At 36.5% G+C, this 25,209-nt stretch overlaps 1 protein-coding gene across 1 annotated transcript; it reads left to right on the forward strand.

Annotated features, from left to right (window-relative positions):
• Positions 1–2,237: 2,237 nt before the first annotated feature.
• On the forward strand, positions 2,238–2,750 carry LOC139901884 (uncharacterized). The gene has a single exon (XM_071884554.1). It carries the CDS (start codon positions 2,238–2,240, stop codon positions 2,748–2,750), a length of 513 nt encoding a protein of 170 aa, XP_071740655.1.
• The last annotated feature ends 22,459 nt before the right edge of the window (positions 2,751–25,209 follow it).

Raw genomic sequence — 25,209 nt, forward strand, 5'->3', positions numbered from 1 at the left:
CTGAACTTGCTACATGGCAAGAGAGTAGGAAAATGTGGCTAGAGAAAGAGAAAACCAAAAGTGACATGCTCCGACAAAAAGGTAAAATTAATTGGATCCTTGAAGGCGACGAAAACTCGAAATTTTTTCATGCTTTCATCCGAAGAAATTACAACAAAAGCAACATTCGTGGTTTAAAGGTTAATGGTTTGTGGGTTGATGCTCCTAGTGACATAAAGAATGAGGTCTTCAAATATTTTGAAAAAAGATTTCAAGAAACTGATCTCGATAGGCCTTCCATGGAAGATCTCAATTATCCGTCCTTATCCCATCAGAATGTTCTTGATTTAGAAGCGAAATTCGATGAAGTTGAGATTAGAGAAGCAATATTTGATTGTGGTAGTTCGAAAGCTCCCGGGCCGGATGGTTTTAATCTTAGATTTTTTAAAGACTTTTGGGATACGATTAAAGGTGATCTTATTGATGCAATCGGGTGGTTTTGGGAAAAGGGGGAGTTCTCGCGTGGTTGTAATGCTTCGTTTGTCACTTTAATTCCTAAGAAACCGAGCCCTTCCGGGCTAAACGACTTTCGTCCAATTAGCTTGATTGGTAGCTACTACAAGATTATTGCCAAGATTCTCTCCAACCGATTGAAGAAGTGTATTCCGAGGCTTGTGGGTAGTGAACAAAGTGCTTTTATAAAGGGGCGGTTTATCCTTGATGGTGCTTTAATAGTTAATGAATCAATTCGTTTCCTAAAAGCTTCAAAACAACAAGGTCTACTTTTTAAAGTTGATTTAGAAAAGGCCTTCGATTGCATCAATTGGAGTTTTCTAATGGATGTAATGAAGTGCATGGGGTTCGGTGAAAAATGGAGAAAGTGGATTTTTTCGTGCCTAAGCTCATCTTCTATCTCGGTACTTGTTAATGGTTCACCGACTAAGGAGTTTTCCTTGGGTCGTGGCATTTGGCAAGGCGAACCGTTGTCTCCATTCCTCTTTATCCTTGCGGTGGAAGGCTTGAACATCTTAACGAAATCGGCTACCGAAAAGGGTCTTTTTGAGGGTATCAAAGTGGGTAAGGACAATGTTGTCATCTCTCATCTCCAATATGCCGATGACACTATTTTTCTTGGTGCATGGAATAGGGATAATGCCTTTAGTCTTCAAAATCTCCTAAAATGTTTTGAATTGGTGTCGGGTTTGAAAGTTAATTTTCACAAGAGCTTCCTTTACGGGATTGGTGTTGGCGAGAGTAATGTGCAAAACATGGCTCTTTCTCTTAATTTTCAAGTTGGCTCCTTCCCGTTCACCTATTTGGGCCTTCCGATTGGTGCGGATATGAGCAAATTAATTAGTTGGAACCCGGTAATTGATAAGATAATGGCCCGGTTGTCTAGTTGGAAAATGCGAAAGTTGTCATTTGGTGGACGTTTAGTTCTAATTAAATCGATCCTCTCGAGTTTGCCATTGTATTATTTCTCACTCTTTCGTGCCCCGTCTTGTGTGATTAAATTGATCGAGGGTGTGAGGCGAGTGTTTTTTTGGGGCGGGTCCGATTCAGGTTCTAAAGATTCTTGGGTTAAATGGGATGATGTGCTTTCTTCGTATGCTCTTGGGGGTTTAAATATTGGCTCATTAAAATTCAAGAATTTAGCCTTGTTAGGGAAATGGTGGTGGAGATTTTTCTCCGAAGCCGATTCCCTTTGGGCTAGCGTCATAAGAAGTATATATGGTTCGAATGGTGGTTTGGATTTAGGGATCGAAGAAATTCGAGCCTTAAAGCCAAGCATTTGGCGTTCTATTATTCTTGCAGGTCATGATATTCAAGATCTTGGTGTTCAATTTGTAAACTCGTTCGTGAAAAAGATTTGTGTTGACTCAACGGTTTCGTTTTGGAACGATGCTTGGATCAATGGTACCAAACTTAAGCTGTTGTTCCCAAGACTGTTTCAACTCGAAATTGACAAGGATGTGGCTGTAAAAGACAGGCTATCAGTCGCTGCTGGTCACGGTTTGGGGTCTGCTGCTGGACAAAACTCGGTATCGGCTGCTGTAGCTTTCACCGGTTCCTGGTCGCGATTACCCTAGGGTAGGACTGATGATGAGCTTCGTAATCTGCAAAATCTGGTATCCAACTATTCCTTTGCTGCTTCTGGACAGGTTTCGGTCTCATGAGCACTTTCAAATGGTGCTTTTTCGGTCAAGGAGCTTTGCAATATTATTGAGAATCAAGTCGGGTCGGGTAATTCTAGTACTATGGAAACTTTACGTAACAACCTTGTCCCTAAGAAGCTTGAGGTTTTTGTTTGGAGGTCGCTTAAAAGACGCCTCCCGACATTGACCGAGCTTGACAAAAAAGGAATTGACTTGAATAGTATTAGATGCCCGTTGTGTGATGATGACATTGAATCGATTGAACATACGTTGGTGTTTTGTAAGCATGCTTTTGATCTTTGGAGTAAAGTGTATTCATGGTGGGGTCTCGGTCACGTTTCTAATCTTAGCATGTCCGAGATTCTTCGTGGCAACACTTTGGCTTCATCCTCGGGTTTGGGCAAAAAGATTTGGCAAGCGATCGAGTGGGTTTGTGCTTATTTGATATGGAAGAATAGGAATAACAAAGTGTTTCGTGGGAAGTGTTGGAACATCTCGGCGGCCTTCAATGAGGTCCAACTTAAATCATTCGAGTGGATCTCGCTGCGGTTAAAAAAGAAGATCGAGTGGTTGTCATGGTTAAACGATCCAAGCGTTTATTTGAGTATCTCTTAATTGATTAGATTGTAATTTAGTTGGTCTGTAACTTTAGTTTGGTTTGCTGCCTTTGCAACCATTGCTTTCGTGTATCCTTTCACAACCCTCCCGTTTTTTGGGTTGTCGTGTCTGTAACTGATTTTATAGTGATATAAAATTTCTGCTTTTCAAAAAAAAAAAAAAAAAACAATCTTTACCAACTAACAATGGTTCTCATGATAATCTACGCAAATCAATCCAAAAAACTAGCAGACACCTTAAGATCAAACGGAGGAGGACCATACATATAAAAATACAATTTCGACATTACAATAAATGAGCACAATATCAATAAAGGCAATCATTAGGTAAATTAAGCATGAAACGAACTGAAATTGACCATGAGCTTCACACATTCGATACAATCTATGATAACTTAAACCAAACGGTTACGATCATGTAATCTAGTGAGTGGTGACACCGCGCTAAGAAGAGACGTCTGCCTAAATAATACATCGATATTATTTTATTTTATGGATATTTAATATTAATATGTACAGTTCTTTTAATTATTAAGCTGAAGACCCGCGAATTCGCGGGGCTTTGTGAGGGTTTAATCAAGTGTAATGTTTATAATGAATGTATATTGTTTGACAACCTCTTAACATCAACCGGCCTTGAACAAATTTTATGGAATCAGTCTTGAAACATGTGTTCTACAAAATACAAAGAATATTCAAGATTACCTTTCCTCGAATAAGTGCCCCCTTATAGTATCTTTGGCTCTTTGCAACAACTTTCTAATAGCTGGCCCAATCGAAGAAGGGCCTCCTTATCAAGTGACCAGTTGTGAAGCATGCTTCTTGAAAGTTGATCAGGATCAACTGTATCAAAATCATCAAAGACTACATATTCATATGTTTCTTGAAGAGTAGTATTGTAACATGCAGGAAGTGGATAGTCATTTGCTATTTCATCTACATTTACGTAAAGTTTGCTTGACGAACTGATGTGCCTTTGGCGTTTCTTATGGCTTATGTGAAGATACTTTTCATTTCTTGCTAACTCGTGCCAACTTCATGTCTTCATATTAATTAGGTGTATGTCCATTTCAATGATTGACATTATCTCCATCTCCAATCTTTATAGGTGCATTCATTAATAAAACAAACTTTATTAAAATGGCTTATGAATAAACATAAAAAGCAGATACATTGCCATAAATTTAGGAGTTAAGTTTATTACTCGGATGAATCCAACGCCTAGGAAGAATCATTATATTTTACATAGTGTAGTGTTCAGAAGGTTTATAATAGATCAATTCAGTTATAGTAGTAGCGTTACGCGAGTCATAATCATCAATCAATCAATGTAAATATTTAAAATAAAAACAAAAAAAAGTTAGAGGAGTTGAATATGATGGCAACCTCCACCCGAGCCCTCAAAAAAAAGTTAGAGTATTCATTGATATTAAGTAATGAGAAGCTTCATATGCTACGCGAGAGTGAATAAGCATACCTTTAAACGACACACAAATATTGATCAGAAGATATGATGAATATGTGCAACGCCTTACAAATCTGTGAACGCACCTGAACAACATCACCAGCATCATGATAACCAACAGTTTGGCCAAGTAGGAGACCAATCCCAAATTTGCAATAAAAAACTGTAAGAAACACTCAATTTGCGACTATAATTTATAGAACCCTACAAAGCTTTTATCTTTCCAAGGCTGAAAAATATTGCATCCCTTCCAGTGTGCACACTGAGCTCTTCTCAAACCACCTAACCCATAATGATAAATCTTTGAATTTTCTTTTTGGAACGAATGGTTAACCGAATTAACAGATTAAGTTTTACCGATTAACCGAATTAACCAATCCTATATTAACGGAACCGGATAATAACTTTTTTTATTAACCCTATTTTAAGAGTTGTTCATGATTATATAAAGCTGGCACTTTTGACCCACCTAAGAATTAAAGAGTAAATTTGAATTATATTGTATTTCTAATGTGCCGAAAGATAAAAGTTAAATGAATAGATGTTTGACAGAAGCTTTAAAAGAAACATTTTAACAATCATTTTATACTTTTAACGCATACAACCTCCTATACCACTCAATTAAAAAAAAACATAATAATATGAAGTCCAGGATCAGATTCGTTTGATGAAATGTTAATTCACACTTATAAACCACTTTAAAACCCCAAAATTCCTACAGATTCGAAGCCTTGAATTTTATTCATAATAATAAATCAACAAACCCAACCAGACACATGAAGCAATATATGTGAAAAATAACAATCAAACCTCATCATGAGTCTCGACAATCTTATGTTTCTGTCGCGTGTCATTCAACCCTTACACCTATAAACACAAATGCAGATCGACAGAAATGGGTGAATTAAGTCTATTTCAAAAGGATAACTCATTTCACCATATTAGACCCGCCCATTTTACCTCTTCCTTAAACCTGCTCCTGGCCATTTGATAAATTACTTGTTTATTAAACCCGCCAATTTTACAAACACTAATTTCTGAACATCTAAACTTTCATTATCAGTATTAGTAATTAAAAAAGAATCAAAATTACACTACATTTGATAAATTAATTTTCTATTAGACCCGCCCATTTCACCTTGTTCACAAACCTGCTTATGCCCATCAAACTCTACAGCTTCTCTGTCACTCACTCTACTCAGAAAACCGAAACTACCATGGTAAAATAAAGAAAAACATATAAGTAAAAGTGGTTACCTTTTCTAGGACAGCACGAGCGAATGAAGGCTGAACTCATTATCCAAAAACACGTACTTGGTTACGTTCTAAACCATATACTAACGCCAGCTTTGATACCTCTTCCGAAGGGCACTAACATCTTTTGACCCCTTACCGCTAGATATTTTTCATCCTCTACCACCCAAGGATCCTATACTTTTATAAAAACAACTAAAAAGCATAGTTGCATATTTGAGTGAACATGATTACCTTTCAATTGCAGCTCTCCAAGAAAGAAGTAAATCTCAGCTCCTCCATAACCTTTCGTCAATATGCATTCCAAAAGACTGGTCTACAATGGATGAACTTCGGACCCGAGTAATTGTGTTTATAATACAAAGCAATTAATATATCAACAATATGCTCATAAATGCAATTGTATCTCCATGCCCCCTTTGCTGCTCCAGAACTCAATTGTATGCTGCTCCAAAAATCAATTGTATGTTTTTATCTTTACAATTTGAGTTCTGCCATAATCTGTGTTCTCACCTAATGTCAAAGTGTTCACTATGACATCATTATTGATAGGTATAATGCAAATAATCAGATGATAATTAAGTAGCCATATGAATTATAAAGTATAATAAGAAATAAATAGAACCTCAAAACGATAATTGAGTAGCCTCATATTCATTTCCTTCAATACATATAAAAAAACCTCTCTTATTAATTCAAACAAACAAAAACTTTGTCATATAAGTAAGTAGTTAGCCAAAGACCCAAAGTAAATAGCCGTCTATTCAAGAATCTGCTAAAAAGCTTAGAGTTTTAGATTAATTTGGTGCATGGAACTGGAAAAGAACCCACCTGGACTGATACTCTAATTCATAATCAACTCAAGATTGTAACTTTTTTTGATTACTTAAAAAAACATTCATGGTTGAGGTAGTACTTATAACTTACTGTCTGTCTAAGTGTTATATTAGATGCTAAGGGCTAAGTTATTTAAATTCCAAGACATACTTATTTACAAACTATTGATACATAAAATTACCTAACTCTGTCGAAGGCTATAAGTCTATAACAATTGCATATTCAATTACCTTTCTTAATCTTCAAAAATCACAATACTCACTCTTAAAAATCACATCCAAGCACCTCCAAAGCAACAAACTTTCATGTTTTAGTTTATATAACAATATCACCATTATGAACATTTAACAAAATCGGCCTTTAATTCTTCACAAGAAAAAAGAAAAAAACATAACCCAGAATATAAGGAACACACATTAAGCAACGGCAGGGGTAACATTAAAAAAAGGGGATAAAGTTAGACAGTTTGGGCTTTTGATGAATACATTTTGAAACATTAGAAGGATGGAAAAAACCCAGATGAAAGGTAAATCTCAAATGAAAATAACAAATGAAAGAGCACTCATTGGAAAATATGGTGATTGGCGGCGATGTCCGGTGTTCATCTGCAATTATCCGATTCAATTCCACAACTTTCTATACAGTTTTTCTATCTGTATATATACACACAAAGTAGATGACTCAGGTGTGATCGCTCAGTCAGCGAATCGCCGGTAATCAATTGATGTGAATTGCACGGATTTAAACCCCAATCAATATTAACTTAAACATATTTGAGTAACAACATCAGTTCAAACATACCTTAATTTGTGACCTTCCGATTCATAACAGATCGAGTTGCACCTTAATCACATGACCTTCCGAATTGAATCAGTATTGTTCTTTCGACGGTTTGTTTATTAATTGAATCCTTAGGTACTTCTGTTGTTTCTTTATCTTTTTTAACATCAATTACCGCTTTCAATCTTTATGGGCTCAAATTCCTTATCGATTTTTTCGATCTCTGTTGGTTTAGTTTCAACAGTTTCTTGTTTCTTTTCATCAGTTTCAGCTTCTTTTTATATAGCAGTCTCGTCTGCAGGAACCGATTCTTTTTCTTCAACAATTGGATCATCTTTCTTTCCTTCACTAACTTCAGATTCTTTCACAACCACTTGTTCATCTAGATTCTTTTCAGCAATCTCAACAACGTGATTAACAATATTTTATACTGAAATATAGGAAACTTATATATATATTAGCTTTAAAATAAAAGAGATTTTGAGTATTTAATAATTTATTTATTACTGGTGAACATTATGAGAATACCATTTGTTCAAAACTATCGAAGTTAGACTCATTCAAGCATTGTTAAAGTTCCTGATTACGATCTTGAACCCATACAAAAAACTCAAAGTTAGTACGCATAATCTATCATGTTTACACAAAACATGCTGTTTTGGGTTAGCCTATACATATTGATCTTTAACAATATTATCAATATGTTATCAAAACGACACTAACCCTAAAAGGCAATTGAACAATCAAAACCCCAATACCAAATACTTGAGCAAAAATATTTATATGAATACATAATAAGCATATTAAATCAATATCATTATCTGAATAAATCTTGTGAGGCCTAATTGCAAATTCAGATTAAATAAAAAGACAGCAAATCAACATACCTGATATTAATGGTGTAGAATAGCAACAACACTGAAGAACCCTAATAGAATTGAAGAAATCGATTTGATTATATCGTTGGTGTTGAATACGGTATGCGATTGCATCTGATACAGAAAAAAAAACCTAATGGGTATTTTAGAAAAATAAGTAGCTAATGAAGAGCGAACTTGTGTTCAAAGGCGTTTCATCAAACACTTGGTGGGCATAATGCTTTGAACAACACATATCGAGAGACTACAATTTGAATGACTTTGAAAAATAATCATTGTTGGCATCTACGTGATGTTGAAGACAGTAAATAGAAACTTAAACTAATAGTAACTGATACCTACTAATCCAGGAATGATCGGTTATCTATATCATTATTAAGAAATGCAAAAGTAAAACTAATTTGAGTAGATTAACTTTAGAGATTAGAGAATTACATTTTTCAGATCATCGACGGTGATCTTCCACCGTTAGATATGATCATATATCATCCGCGGAGATGTTTTGATTTGATCTGGATTCTGGATATAACTATTAACAAACCTAATCAAATTCAAAACAATAAATCGATAATTACTATTACTATTTATACTAAAAAAATAGGCCATCAAAACCATAACTTGAAGAAGTAAATGATTGGTTCCGTACTGAAAGCCTTGAATAGATTTGAATCGATTAATCATAAACATACGATTATAATCGTTTGCTCTGTTCGACATCAAATTGATCTTTGAAATTCACATGCTATTGATTGCACTTCGCTTTACGATTGAATCGGTATTGTCGAACAGAGCAAATGGTGGTGGAGATTTTTCTCCGAAGCCGATTCCCTTTGGGCTAGCGTCATAAGAAGTATATATGGTTCGAATGGTGGTTTGGATTTAGGGATCGAAGAAATTCGAGCCTTAAAGCCAAGCATTTGGCGTTCTATTATTCTTGCAGGTCATGATATTCAAGATCTTGGTGTTCAATTTGTAAACTCGTTCGTGAAAAAGATTTGTGTTGACTCAACGGTTTCGTTTTGGAACGATGCTTGGATCAATGGTACCAAACTTAAGCTGTTGTTCCCAAGACTGTTTCAACTCGAAATCGACAAGGATGTGGCTGTAAAAGACAGGCTATCAGTCGCTGCTGGTCACGGTTTGGGGTCTGCTGCTGGACAAAACTCGATATCGGCTGCTGTAGCTTTCACCGGTTCCTGGTCGCGATTACCCTCGGGTAGGACTGATGATGAGCTTCGTAATCTGCAAAATCTGGTATCCAACTATTCCTTTACTGCTTCTGGACAGGTTTCGGTCTCATGGGCACTTTCAAATGGTGCTTTTTCGGTCAAGGAGCTTTGCAATATTATTGAGAATCAAGTCGGGTCGGGTAATTCTAGTACTATGGAAACTTTACGTAACAACCTTGTCCCTAAGAAGCTTGAGGTTTTTGTTTGGAGGTCGCTTAAAAGACGCCTCCCGACATTGACCGAGCTTGACAAAAAAGGAATTGACTTGAATAGTATTAGATGCCCGTTGTGTGATGATGACATTGAATTGATTGAACATAAGTTGGTGTTTTGTAAGCATGCTTTTGATCTTTGGAGTAAAGTGTATTCATGGTGGGGTCTCGGTCACGTTTCTAATCTTAGCATCTCCGAGATTCTTCGTGGCAACACTTTGGCTTCATCCTCGGGTTTGGGCAAAAAGATTTGGCAAGCGATCGAGTGGGTTTGTGCTTATTTGATATGGAAGAATAGGAATAACAAAGTGTTTCGTGGGAAGTGTTGGAACATCTCGGCGGCCTTCAATGAGGTCCAACTTAAATCATTCGAGTGGATCTCGCTGCGGTTAAAAAAGAAGATCGAGTGGTTGTCATGGTTAAACGATCCAAGCGTTTATTTGAGTATCTCTTAATTGATTAGATTGTAATTTAGTTGGTCTGTAACTTTAGTTTGGTTTGCTGCCTTTGCAACCATTGCTTTCGTGTATCCTTTCACAACCCTCCCGTTTTTTGGGTTGTCGTGTCTGTAACTGATTTTATAGTGATATAAAATTTCTGCTTTTCAAAAAAAAAAAAAAAAAAAAAACAATCTTTACCAACTAACAATGGTTCTCATGATAATCTACGCAAATCAATCCAAAAAACTAGCAGACACCTTAAGATCAAACGGAGGAGGACCATACATATAAAAATACAATTTCGACATTACAATAACTGAGCACAATATCAATAAAGGCAATCATTAGGTAAATTAAGCATGAAACGAACTGAAATTGACCATGAGCTTCACACATTCGATACAATCTATGATAACTTAAACCAAACGGTTACGATCATGTAATCTAGTGAGTGGTGACACCGCGCTAAGAAGAGACGTCTGCCTAAATAATACATCGATATTATTTTATTTTATGGATATTTAATATTAATATGTACAGTTCTTTTAATTATTATGACTTATTATATTTACACTACAGTTTTTTGCTGAAAAGTTGTGGTTATAATTAAATTAATTTATATATCAATTGGAAGGGGGCAAATATCCTAAACTGTCATTTTACAATTCATTGATCTATTTTTTATTTTTTCCTCGCCAGCTTTATGATGCCAACAAATGCTCAAGAATTGAATTGTTAGATGATGAAAATACCCTTTATTTTCTCACCCTTATTATTGATCCATGACCCATCACTTCCATTCTCCATTTCATCCACAACATCCCAACTCCATCCAACCACAAACCCTAATTTCATCCACTATCATCTCATTTTCTGTCAAATATCTAAATAAAATTTGTTTGCCTAATTGCATTTTCATTCATAGTAGTGGGATTTTATATTCTATTTATTTTTCTCTGACAGAACCAAGCAACAATGTAAAATTTTCAAGTATTTTCGGGTTAAGCAGCAACTTTTTTTTGTAAGAATTATTTATTAACTTATTATATATTATATTATATTATATTATATTATATACCTATATGGCAAAATCAAACGAATAGTACTATTACTTTCTCCACTTTTCGCAAACTTAACCCCCAACTTTTATTAAAATACAAATCGGCCCCCACTTTATACTCTTATTAAAATACAAATCGCACGCCCACTTTATACGTATATTTTCCCCCAAATTTCACAAACTTAACCCCCTAACTTTTATTAAAGTACAAATCGAACCCCCACTTTCCTATATCTAAAAGGCAAAATCAAACGAATAGTACTATTACTTTCTCCACTTTTCGCAAACTTAACCCCCAACTTTTATTAAAATACAAATCGGCCCCCACTTTATACTCTTATTAAAATACAAATCGCACCCCCACTTTATACGTATATTTTTTCCCAAATTTCACAAACTTAACCCCCTAACTTTTATTAAAGTACAAATCGAACCCCCACTTTACTAACTTTTTTTTTTACTAATATTCAATTTTCACAAACTTAACCCCCTAACTTTTATTAAAATACAAATCAAACTCCCACTTTATACGTATATTTTTTTCAAATTTCACAAACTTAACCCTCTAACTTTTATTAAAATACAAATCGAACCCCCACTTTACTAACTTTTTTTTAAAATAAAACCCGAACGCTCAAAGAAGCAACTTTCACAAAAGGAACAACCCTTCAATGTTAGATGTCGAAAAAAATTCTTTTTTACAAAATAGATCAAGACTTTTTTTTAACTCGCATTCAAAACGGAGCCCGGCGCGAAGCGAGGGCTCCACAACTAGTTATAACTATAGCATACCCTTTTTTTACAAATTGATGCATTTATTCAAGTGATTCACAAACGTTGAAAATTGTAAATGCTTATTATATTTATATTACCATCCCACTTCTATTCATATAGCAGACAATGCCCGTGCGTTGCACGGGTTGTCCCCAAATTTCAAGATTTTGATAATAATTTTTTGAATGGTTCCATCATCGAGTTGGCTAAGATCTTTGATGAGTACGTCATTGCAAATTCATGTAAAATCAATTAACAAACGTAAATACTCACATAAAATCTTGTGTAAACCATGATGTTGTCCTATACAAACTCATAGCTTTCGATAATAAAATGTATTAAGGTTATATATTTAATCAAACAACTTAAAACCGATATGTCACAAAATAAATAATAAATATCAAAGTAAACAAAAAAAATCGTTTCTTCTATTAGAAAAATAGTTACCATCACATTGGTAAAATGTATGACTAATGTACTAAAATTCAAATGAACAAAAAATTATTAGCACAATAAACATAAATGATCATGCATATTTTTACCATAGGGTTAATATGCCTGTTCAATACACAAAAGGGGGTTTAAGGATCTTAGAACAAGGCTCTCCGGTCCGGCTACCGTGAATAACCCTGGCCGACATGATGATGTCGGCGGGGTGGCCAAGTGATTAAGTCCACCTTCGATAACGGTCGTTGATCGGAAGGCCCCATATAAGGCTGTAGGTGCTAGTCGACAAAGAACTAACCTGTTAACCTTGAGAAGACGAGAGATGATGCTGGTTACGTAAGATGTGTGGTTAATGATTGTTACGTAACGTGGTTGTCCCTTAGAATGATAATTAGGGTTTGTATATATAGGAAAACCCTAATTCTAGAATCATCCGTGATAATGGTAATCTCTTCCATAACCAACTCCCCGAATCACGGATATAATTATGGAAAAGATACTTACTTGAGGACCAAGTAACCGCCGTACCGGGAACAAAGGCATTCGATACGAATCCGCATGCCGCATACAGCATACAAAGTATACGCATACGCATGCGCTCGAGTGCCCGCATACGTATGTATTGCGCATGCGGGTTGCGGTATCATTATGTACCCCCAGTTTGATGTTATATGACGCAAGACATATGATATCAAACTATTAAGCGAAAAAGAAAAAACAAGAAAACGGCTAGCATTTAATTTTCAGCGTGCGTTTCGAGGGCATTAAATGCCTGTCACTATCGCAGAAGCCCATTCGGCTGACAAGACGTATAGTGGCAGTTGGCAGGGGCGTGTGAGCCACGCACTCAACACAGGGCACAGCTAACTGACACCCACGCACGTGCAAAAAATATCAATCGTTGATTGCGTTACACGTGTACAGCCACGATGAAACCCGTTGCACCCCATGACCCCCAATTTGCACTATAAATAGGCATGTTTCACCCACATTTCCATTTTTCTGCATCAAGCTTCTCCAACACGCTGCCTATTTAAATTCCGATCAAAATTCAAACATTCCGGCCAACTTCTAAAGGTTAGTTGTTCTCCGATTACTTATAGAAAATGACTAAGGCTAACGAGACTTACGTAGATAGCATAGTTTCGGTAATAGAGCAACATCATATAAATTCATTAGTTAAACAGTACCCACCGTTAGCACAGTATAACCCGGTGCCTCCCCAGTCTAATCAACGTGCCCATAAACCGCCGGAGAATAAGGTAGCTATATATGAGCATGCGTTTAAGCATGGCAATTTTAGGGTGCCACCTTCCGAATTTTTTTTAGGCGTTCTAGATCATTTCGGCGTAGGACTAGGGCAATTACACCCTTACGCAATAGGGAAAATAGTGCTGTTTGAGATGTGGTGCGTTGCACTAAACAAGGTACCATTAGTGAAGGTATTCTGTCATTTATACCGCCTAGCCAATCATCATAAGTCGTGGTTTACTTTCTTCGCCCGTCAGAACTTCACAAAAACCCCCAAATCGAACGCGGGTCACTGGAAAGAAACCTTCTTTTTTATTGACCAATCTGTTGTGGGAGCCACCTTTCCGCAAACACTTGTCTGGTGCGAAAGCATGGCTAAGGATGTGAACAAAACCCCCGTCCTTGTTGACGAGGAAACGAAGTTGTTAGCGAAGTGCGCTAACGCACAGCTTGTGCACTGGTCATATGGGAATATTATGCTGCGGTTGGGGAGGATATCCGCGCACTGGCCATGGGAGAACATGCGTCCAGCCATAATCGCGCCGAATGGCAAGGGTAGGAATAGTATAAATGCATATGAATATATAACCGCTAGCGTATACGTACATGTTTTAATATTGCGCATATGTTTGCAGAGATGAAGATGAAGAAAGTGCTTACCGCGGAGGAGATTGCGGCCATCTCTTTCCGCAAGCAAAATATAAACGAACCTCTGGAGCAAGAGAAGACTGGGGAGAACGAGGTGACTGCTCCCGCTACCTTGGCCAATAAGCGCAAGGCAACCGAAGCTCCCCAAACTAAACAGAAGAAGAATAAGCTAACTCCTAAACAAAAGGAGGACATGCAGAATGACAACTTTGTCCCCGTCGATCCAGCATCCGCAGATCTTCCTCCTCCTATCACCGGTAAGCATCTCTTTTCTTTCGTAAACACCGTATGATTAACTTCATGTGCTAACAAGTTACTGATTTGCAGAGCATATTGAGGAGACGCATAAGACGCCGCCGCAGGCAAATCCGGACCTTGAGGCTACCGCCACGTCCAGGGATAGGGCGATACACCTTGACTCCGATTCTACACCAGTCCCACCACACGGTAGCTTCCGATTGCCAAACCGGGCGCAGCTCACCCAGTCCTCCGCCGAAAATGCCGCAGAGCAGTCCGCCTTTCTACAAAATATTTTTCCTGCTGAATTCCGTGAGCAACTCGCCGCACTGCCCTTCAACCAAGCGCACAACGCCTTTGTCCGAAACGGCCTTGTGTTCTTTGGCATGTTTTTGGATAAAGTGTAGCGACCCGACAAAATCGTCATTGACGGCGCCGTCTACTTAGGCCCCGTCACGTGGTCATAAATCTTTAAAACAACGTTTGACCAAAATATGTCGCATTCATTTCAATTATAAAGATGTTTTAAGGTTTACAAAGTAGGTTCAATGACCAAACATGTTACAATGTTATAAGTACAATTGAAACCTATGCGACACAAATTAAGTTAAGTCAAAAGACGCTCCACGTATGCATGTATACTCGACATCCAAGCAAGTATCAAAAGTAATGAGCGGAAGTATGTATCACAAAACGTTCAAGGACCTGAGAAAAACATAGAAATCTATCAACAAAAACGTTGGTGAAATCATAGGTTTAAGTAAGTAAGTAAGTACAAATGAACCACAAGATTTATATCATTGAAATAATAGTAAACCATTCTAAAATTGTTATCACGAGCACCCAATTATCAAGGCTTAACTTTCCATCCATAGAACCCCATCACAATAGTGTTAGAACATACACTGTTTCTCGAAAATATATTTCATCCGAATAACGGTAGCGAACCGTCCGAATGAGGGTTTGTCAAACCCATATGGCCATATAACATAAGTTCTCGCTTACACCCGGCAAGTGTAACTAATGATAATCGAATTGAGGATTTTTGTTCAAACTCGTATGTAGAATGTTTGTTTTCCTGTACTCGTGTTCACTTAGTAAAAAGAAACGTTTATGTTTTCTCATCCCAAATGTAAATTCAAAAGTGTAAAAGTGGGACTATGATCTCACCTTGAGTGCAAGCGTATAAAAGTACTTCGCAAGTAAACGTGTGCAAGGAGGAATGCTAGTCTTGACCTAAAAAAGTAGGTCGAATCAATAACGGTAAACACGTTTGGTTAAAGTGTTCAATTAGTCCTATGGCTAGTTTTGACTCGATTATTATAGCATGTGAATCAAATTGTCAAGTTTCATGTAAGGTACAAGTATAAAAACGTGTTAGAATGGTTGCATAAGTATTTGGTTAAGTTTGGACAAAAGTCAACTTTGGTCAATTTAAAGTCAACGACAAAGTCAACACGTTCGGGTCGGGTCTCGAACTATTTTTCTGAGGTTTTTAATCATATACAAGCATGTTAGAACAAGTTACATGTGAATCAGAGGTGCGTAGCATAGCAAACATTTTTCGTAAAAGTGTAAGCTTGATCAGAAACCAAACACGGCAAATGCCGCGCCGCGGCAATCAACGTGAACTGGTGCCTGGTCAGTTTCAATTGTTCAAGTCTAAATCCAAACTTCAATTAAGCACAATTCATAAACCGTAAACACTTAGAACACGTATCTTATATCATTGGAAAGGTAATTTGACGAGGAACACAACTAAACACGTTTCATCAATCAAAAACATCATTTGCAAAAATCGAATTTCCAAGTTGATAGTTCATTAAATGTTCACTATAAATGCTTCCAAGTTCATAAATGCACATTTATGATTCGGCAATTAAATGCACACATATGATACGCCATTTCATAGGTAATCAAGCATACAATTCAACTAACCACTTACCAACAACAATTCATGACATTCAATACATCAAATGTTCACATTTTGGTCTATCAAACCCTAACCCACATCACCAAAATCAATAATCAAGTTATGAAGTTTTCTAAAGCAACCTACACATCAAATTGAGGCTAGTGATACTAGTAACACAATTAAAACATGCACTTATGACATTTAACAACATTCAAGCAACCAAAATCACCAAATCAAACACACCAAAATTCAAGTTCATGCTAGTTGCGTAAAATAACGAGATCGAACATATAAATCACATATTCATGTTAGACTTGAGCCATAGACACTAATTAACACTTTTATAAGTAAAAATCATCAAGAACACAAAATCTAGTGATTTTAGAAAGTTACCCAAATGAGAAGTAATCGGTATGGATTCGAAGAGGAAGATGCAAGGATTCTAAATATGTAATTTGTTTTGATGTTTGATTGTTAGATTGACAATGGATGATGAATCTTTGAATTGGTGTTTGAGAGAATATGTTGAAAGTATTAAAGAAAATGGAAAAGAAAATGGATAATGAAAGGAGGTGGGTGTTGACTAGTCCATCTAGTCACATCTTTGATCAATTGGCGAAACTAGTCCCTCGAGTTCGGTTGCGGGTGCGTGAATTACCTAAACGAGATAATTTAGAAACGCGTATTAACGGAAGGTGTTATAATTATATAACGGACATTAGAATATTTAAACGGAAAGTAAATGGAAAAAGGCGGGATGTTACATTACCTACTCCTTAAAAGAAATTTCTCCTGAAATTTAAGTAGGCGTAGTAGTCGTTGTTTCTTCCTCGAGATCTTGCATTTCTGAACCCGCGAATAAATGAGGGTATTTCTTTTGCATTTGATCTTGTCTTTCCCAAGTAAACTCGGGTCCCCTTTTGGCATTCCAACGGACCTTAACAATTGGAATTCGGCTTTGTTTTAGCGTCTTGACAGAAGTATCCACAATTTCAACCGGTTCTTCCACAAAGTGGAGTTTGTCATTAATAGTAAGTTCCTCAAGAGGGATGACGAGTTCGGGTTCGGCAAAACACTTCTTCAAGTTCGATACATGGAAAGTAGGATGAACGGAGCTCTGTTGAGGCGAAAGATCTAAACGATAAGCAACGGTCCCAACACGCTCCAAGATTTCGAAAGGACCAATATACCGCGGATTTAGCTTCCTGCGTTTTAAACGGATTACACTTTTCCTAGGTGCGACTTTTAACATTACGCGATCACCGACTTGAAATTCAAGGTCGTTGCGTCATTTGTCGGTATAGCTCTTTTGACGACTTCGGGCCGTCCTAAGCCTATCTCGGATTTGAACGATCTTCTCTGTTGTTTCATGAATGAGTTCGGGTCCGGTGATTTGTGTGTCGCCTACTTCGGCCCAACAAAGAAGAGAACGACATTTTCGGCCATATACTGCTTCGAATGGTGCGGCGTTAATACTCGCATGATAACTATTGTTGTGGGAGAATTCGGCGAGAGGCAAGTGCTTGTCCCAAGCTTTTTCGAAATCGATAACGCAAGCTCGTAGCATGTCTTCCAAGGTTTGAATTGTGCGTTCACTTTGTCCGTCGGTTTGTGGATGATATACGGTGCTCATGTCTAAACGCGTTCCCAACGCTTCTTGTAAAGTACGCAAAAATCTAGAAACAAAACGGCCATCTCGGTCGGAAATAATCGATATGGGTACACCGTGGCAGGCGACGATCTCTTTAATGTAAAGTTGTGCAAGTTTCTCCATTTTGTCGGTTTCCTTCATGGCCAGGAAGTGCGCGGATTTGGTGAGACGGTCAACAATAACCCAAATAGTATCATAACCGCCAACCGTCTTTAGTAGTTTGGTGATAAAATCCATCGTTACCCTTTCCCACTTCCATTGCGGGATTTCAGGTTTTTGAAGTAGTCCGGACGGTCTTTGATGTTCGGCTTTGACTTTGGAACAAGTTAGGCATTTTCCAACATAAGTAGCGACGTTTCTTTTAATGTTCGGCCACCAATATTGTTCCTTGAGGTTGTGGTACATATTATTGGCACCGTGGTGAATCGAATACCTTGACTTATGGGTTTCATCTAAAATAAGGCTTCGTAGGTCCCCATAACTAGGTACCCAAATTCTTCCGGTGAAATATCGGAGTCCGGTTTCTTTAACTTCGAATCGAGAGGTGAGGACGTTCAAGTGTTCGAGAGAGATGTTTTCATCCTTGAGAGCCTCGTCTTGGGCTATACAAATTTGACTATTGAGATTGGTGTGAATGGTGATGTTTAAAGCTCGGACACGAAGAGGCACCGCTCTTTCCTTTTGGCTTAAGGCATCGGCTACTACGTTTGCCTTCCCGGGATGGTAACGAAGCTCACAATCATAATCGTTTAAAGTTTCAATCCACCAGAGTTGTCTCATGTTTAGTTGCTTTTGGTCGAAGATTTGTTGGAGGCTTTTGTGATCGGTGAAGATAGTACTCTTGGTTCCATAAAGATAGTGTCTCCACATTTTAAGTGCAAAGACAACGGCTCAGAGTTCGAGATCATGTGTCGTGTAGTTCCGTTCATGAATTTTTAGTTGTCGAGAGGCATAAGCAATGACTTTCTTTCATTGCATCAATACACACCCAAAACCATGTTTCGAGGCATCGCAATATACAACAAAATCATCATTGCCTTCGGGAAGAGACAAGATAGGAGTGGTGGTTAGCTTTGTCTTCAAGACTTGAAACGCGGATTCTTGTTCGGTCGCCCAAATGAATTTCTTTCCCTTGTGAGTTAACGCGGTTAGAGGATGTACAACCAAAGAGAAGTTTTCGATGAATCTACGATAGTACCCGGCGAGACCCAAGAATTGACGTATGTGAGTAGGAGTAGTAGGAGTCTCCCATTTGCTAATGGCTTCGATTTTTGAGGGATCGACCTTAATACCTTGATCGCTTACAACATGACCAAGAAATTGAACTTCCTTCAACCAAAATTCACACTTGGAGAATTTGGCATAGAGTCGTTCTTGTCTCAAGAGTTCAAGCACAAGTCAGAGATGTTGTTCGTGCTCTTCTTCACTTTTAGAATAGACCAAAATATCATCGATGAACACGATAATGAATTTTTCGAGGTACGGTTTGCACACGTGGTTCATAAGGTCCATGAACACCACCGGTGCATTAGTGAGACCAAATGGCATTACAAGAAATTCATAACTACCATAACGAGTCCAGAAAGCGGTTTTGGATACATCTTCCCCCTTAACCCTTAATTGATGATAACCCGAGCGTAGATTGATTTTCGAATATACACGAGATCCTTGTAATTGATCAAAGAGGTCATCGATGCGTGGAAGAGGGTATCGGTTCTTAACCGTCAATTTGTTTAGTTCATGATAGTCGATACACATTCGTAGGGATCCATCTTTCTTCTTAACGAATAAAATCGGAGCGCCTCATGGTGAATGGTTAGGTTGGATAAAACCACGGTCAAGTAGTTCTTGGATTTAACTTTGCAATTCTTGCATTTCAGAGGGAGCAAGTCTATACGGTGCACGTGCTATGGGTGCGGCTCCCGGAATAAGATCGATTTGGAATTCTACCGGTCGATGAGGTGGAAGACCCGGCAATGCGTCGGGAAATACATCAGAAAAGTCACTAACAATTGGCACATCATCGATATGCTTCTCATCGAACTCGACTTTCTTAACGTGGGAAAAGATCGCAAAATAACCCTTACGAAGTAGTTTTCTAATTTTAAGGCACGAGATGAGGTTGAGTCCGGTGCAACTCTTATCGCCATAAACAATCAAAGGTTCACCATTCTCGATAGGAATTCGGATTGCGTTAAGATCACAAAGGATGTGAGATTTTGTTTTTGCTAACCAATTCATACCAATTATTACATCGAAGCTCCCTAGTTCCATAGGTATCAAGTCAATTTCAAATTCCTTACCCAATAAGTTTAACGTACACCCCCGGTAATATGTGTCGGCACTTAATAGTTTCCCGTTGGCCACTTCAATGGTATAAGTGGTATCTAGTGAAAGTGGTAGAGTGCTAAAAGAATGAGTCAAAGTCTTGGATACAAAACTCTTATCGGCACCCGAATCGAATAAATAAGAAACATAAGAATTGTTGAGAAGAAACGCACCCGTGACTAGTTCATTTTCATCTCGGGCTTCCTCGGTGTTAATGTTGAAAGCTCAGCCGAGCGTATTGGGGTTATCTTTCTTCTTTGGGCATGCATTTCTATAATGACCCGTTTGCCCACATTCGTAATAAGTGACCGTCTTTGATGCATTGGGCCCCTTTCGAGCGACGGGGGTGGCACTTTTACATTCGTTGGCCTTATGACAAATTCCTTGACACCGATGGCAAATTATCTTGCCACATTCACCAAAGTGATGCTTGTTGCATTTATTTCAAAGAAGTAGGTTTCCGGCATAACCCTTCTTGCCGTCGTTGGTGAAAGGCTTTTTGGTGAAGTTGTTGTTGTAGTTGTTTGATGGAGTGGCTTCCCATTTTATTTTGTTGCCCCCCGACTTATCCTCGGACTTAGGTGCCGGTACTACGATTTCATCCACCATTTCAATCAATTTGCGGGCCATATTCAAAGCTTCTTGATGATTAGTGGGTTTGGATGACATTACTTCGTGTTTGATGCTCTTTGGAAGACCATCCATGTAAAGTTCAACCCTTGAAGACTCGGGGTTCACAAGGTTTGGGCACATCAAGGCTAATTCGGAAAATCGTTGATTATAAGCCTTGAGATCGTTTCCGACTGCTTTTAAAGTTCTTAGCTCTTGCTCGAGCTTTCGGGTTTCTTCACGAGGGAAATATTCGATGATTATCTTTTCCCTTAAATCGGCCCAAGAGAGGGCGTGGGCTTCATTGGTACCCACCGATTGCACATAGGTGTTCCACCAAGTGAGAGCGACACCGGAGAAAGTGTGAGTGGAGTACTTGACCTTGTCTTGGTCCCAACAACCGCTTATGCTAAAGACGGCTTCCGTTTACTCAAACCATCGGGTGAGCACAACCGGCCCTCCGGTTCCATCGAAAGTGTGAGGTTTGCACCCCATGAAAGCTTTATAGGAGCATCCCTCGTTTGAATTACCGGCTCCATTGTTGTTGTTGTTGTGGTTGTTGTTATTGTTGTTGTTGTTGTTGGATGAGTGTCCGACCATAGTCGCATCCACGGCGGTGGCTATCATTCGTTGTAGAGCTTGTTCGGGTGTTTCATGGCGTGGTACACGGCGAGGAGGCATTGTTCCTTCAAAACACAAGAATATCGTTGATTAGTATTGATGGGTTGAAACAGTACCTTTATTTTATGAACGGATATTGAGTTATTTTGTTACACGAATTGATTTATTGTATATGTGGTGTTTTAATGAATTCAGGTTGATTTCACACATATAGGCAACTAGTCCTATTCGCATAGTTTAGTTTTATAGGTAAATCCGGTTCGTTCCACAGGGAGACAGTGTTTAATGGTTTTTTTTAATAGTCTTTGAAGTTAAACTTATTTAAAGGGGGTTTTGGATTAGGAATTTATATTTAGCATAACATAATAATAAAATATAACTTAATCCTTAATTTAATTGAACTACTTATTAATTAAAATTACAAGATTACATGATTTATAATTATTAACTTTAAAAGTGAATTAATTGAAAATATATTAATTGTGATAGAAATATTTTATTAAATGAAAATAAGTATAACAATAATTTTTTTTTGCAACTAAATGATTAAGAATTTATTTAAAATAATAAGATAAAATACAAATTAACTTAAACAATAAAATGGAATACAAATTAACTTAAATTAACTAAATAATAAGTCTTAATTAAATTAAAAGTGGATTAAAGATAATTATAATAATTAAACTAATTATAAATTAATTAAAATAATAATAAAAGATTTAATTAAAACTTGAATTTTGAAACTAATTCGTAACATTACTGGTGTTATACGTACGCGTTTCGTGTAGGTATATACGCGTTTCACTTTTACTTTTAAATATACACGGTTCATGTGAAACTATACGCGATCTGCGTATGGTTTGTTGGATGTGACAAAACAGTTCTGGTTCAACCGAAGTTCATTGATTTATATTTTCAATTTTAACTGTATAATAATACGTAAATGAATAATAATCTCATTAATATATTAAAAGAGGAGCATTATCTTTCCTCATTAAAACATAAAACCCATTTATTACCATTGGATCAACATAAAGATTCAATCCTAGCCACCCATTTTCAACATTAGCTAACAATTAGAAGTGATTAGCTAAATGACATTTAAAATCTCTTAATTACCCTTCATTAAACATTTAAAATCTCTTAATTAACCTTCATTAATCAATTAATCAATAAATATATATATTTATGTTATGGTTCAACATATTGACTACACATTTAAAAAAAACGATTTTTAAAGTTGTGAATTCCGTGATATCCGGGATTATATGATGATTTGATTTGCAGGATTTCATTAACATTTGATTTACATTATATATCACGGTTATACTTAGTCAAAGTTACAAAACAAAATTTTGAACTTTTTTAGTAGTAATATATTTTTTTGTCAACTAATTCAATATATTAACTACAATATTAAAAACGTGAAATTTGAATTAATAACCCATCAATCCTTATTAGAGATTGAAATTTTAAGAGATAATCCTTATCCCTTTTAATTTGATCCTATCATCAAAATTTTAAAACTTCTCAAGTCAATTTTTCTCTCTCCGTTTTCCCCAATCAATTGGTATGAATATCGGAGTAATTCATAATACATCATTTCTCACTTCTTTACATCTACCATTTTTTTTGTTACGTATCAATATTAATTCAACTAATCTCTAATAGTTGTTGTTGTTGCTTTCACGCCTCTGAATCTCTTAAACAGGGATATGACAAATGCTATGGTTAGGGTAAAGGTATTTGTGATGTGAAAAAAAAAAACTTTTTTTAATAATTTCAATTCCGTCATGTCTTTAGAGATGATACTGATCTATGAACAAGTACCTAATATCTCTGTAGTCTTATTTATGTCCTTTTTATTTTCGCCTATACTGTTAACCGGAAAGATATGCGTAACTGAAATTGAAATTGAAACTATTCGCTGAATAATTCTAAAAGATATATGTCATCTAAGGGGTGCGTTTGGTTGGTGATATTTTATGGGATTTTATAGGATTTGCATTTGAAATACCATGAAAAGTTGTGTTTGGTTGGAGTTTTTTTAGATGGGATTTGTATTTAGAATCCTATGGAGAAGGGATTCTTAAATCCTTCTTATTGTGGGAGGATTTCAAATCCGACCGTTCACCACTAGACAAAAACAGTTTTAATCCTCACAAAACCCACCTAACCTTTTTCTTCTTCTTCCCCACCAAATCTCATTTTTTTCACCACCAAATCTAATTCTTTACACCAACTAGGTTTAGATTATTTTTCTCTCTGTTTAGTAAAGCACCGATCTATAGTTACCGTATAAAAAATTAAAAGGAATATATGTGTTCGTTGTTTACATATAATTTATAATCTTCTTATAATAATTATGTTGGTTTTGTTTACTTCTTAGATGGGTGTTTTAAGAAAGTGAGATAATGGATAAAGACACGCACATGTTTACACTTACAGAGATATTAGAATAGAAATTCATTGTGTGAAGAGGGTTTTTGTTATTATTTGTTTCTTGAAGTGTTTTTTTTTTTTTTTTGTATATTGATTTATGTAAGGTTCAATGTTGATGAAGATGGAACTATTGAAGTAACAATAGTTTTTCAAAAGAAAGAAGATGAGGGTATTTTGAAATCCACAGAACATAAAACTTGAACCAAACAAGAATAGGATTTCAATTGCTATGATTTTAAATCCTTTGGTATTTCAAATCCCATGGGATTTTAAAATCTTAGGATTTGAAATCCTCCAACCAAACGCCACCTAAAAGTCAAAATCGTTTGTAGGTGCTTGATGTTGATGGGAGTAAATTGAATTTCCCCAAAAAAGCACATATATGTGAGATGTTGCAACATCTTACCATGCTAGGATACCATAATTCGTAGACTAATGGACTGCCATATATCATATTATAAATAAATATATTCATCTTCATTTTGTTTAATTTTCTTACTAATTTTTCTTCATAACATTTGTATAATAAGATATACTATAAACAAACACCCTGATTTGTATGAAAATTTTGAGTTACTTCATATGGTAGACTAACGAGTGACTAACTGAAACTATAGGTGTCTTTCAAATTTTAACAGAATTCGAGTTCAAAGAGGTCTTAAGTGTCGTGGGAGATGAAAACATTTGAATTTGGATCAACTGAAGACGGGTTTGGTTTACATGGAACTCGGTCTTTAACATTTAATCAGGCCAGGTATTACATAGAATGTCTGGTATAAAGTCTTTTATACCTGACATTAGAGTAGATACCCAATAATATTCATTTTAATGTTTTAGTATAGTCTTTTATTATTCTACATTAGAGTAGATATCAAAATGGGCGGGTCAAAAGATATAATATCACGCTAATACTAATTTGAATGATACTACATTAGCCGAATCCACTTAAGTAGTAAATTGGAATTGGTGATAAAATATAACTAAATGTCAAATTTTCGCATAATGGGCGGGTCAAAAATGAATATTATTGGGTGTACACCAAAATGAGTAGGATCGACTTGACCTACAACCATTTTTTTTTCTTTTTTATGATACACAGTGTATATTATAAAATTGTCAGGATATCACCTTTCCCTACCTTAAACGTTCATGTAAATTGGGCACTTCCTCGAACCTTTGTAGGTAATGCTTTATAATTATACTGTGCATTTTAATTGTGTTTCATTAGATAATGATATCAATAATTCAAACAAATGGATATATCTTCAGTGATAGCGTGCATATTGAACATGCGTGTAAATGAATATATCTAGCTCTAAAAGTCAGTTTCACTGTCATCCTACTGAATAAAATTGCTTATACAATGTTGATTCTTTTTC

This window comes from Rutidosis leptorrhynchoides, chromosome 3, assembly GCF_046630445.1.
Source record: "Rutidosis leptorrhynchoides isolate AG116_Rl617_1_P2 chromosome 3, CSIRO_AGI_Rlap_v1, whole genome shotgun sequence".
Taxonomy (NCBI): Eukaryota; Viridiplantae; Streptophyta; class Magnoliopsida; order Asterales; family Asteraceae; genus Rutidosis; species Rutidosis leptorrhynchoides.

Coding starts and splice junctions, on each gene's coding strand:
- LOC139901884 (XM_071884554.1), top strand. CDS start 2,238: ATGGAAACTTTACGTAACAACCTTGTCCCTAAGAAGCTTGAGGTTTTT.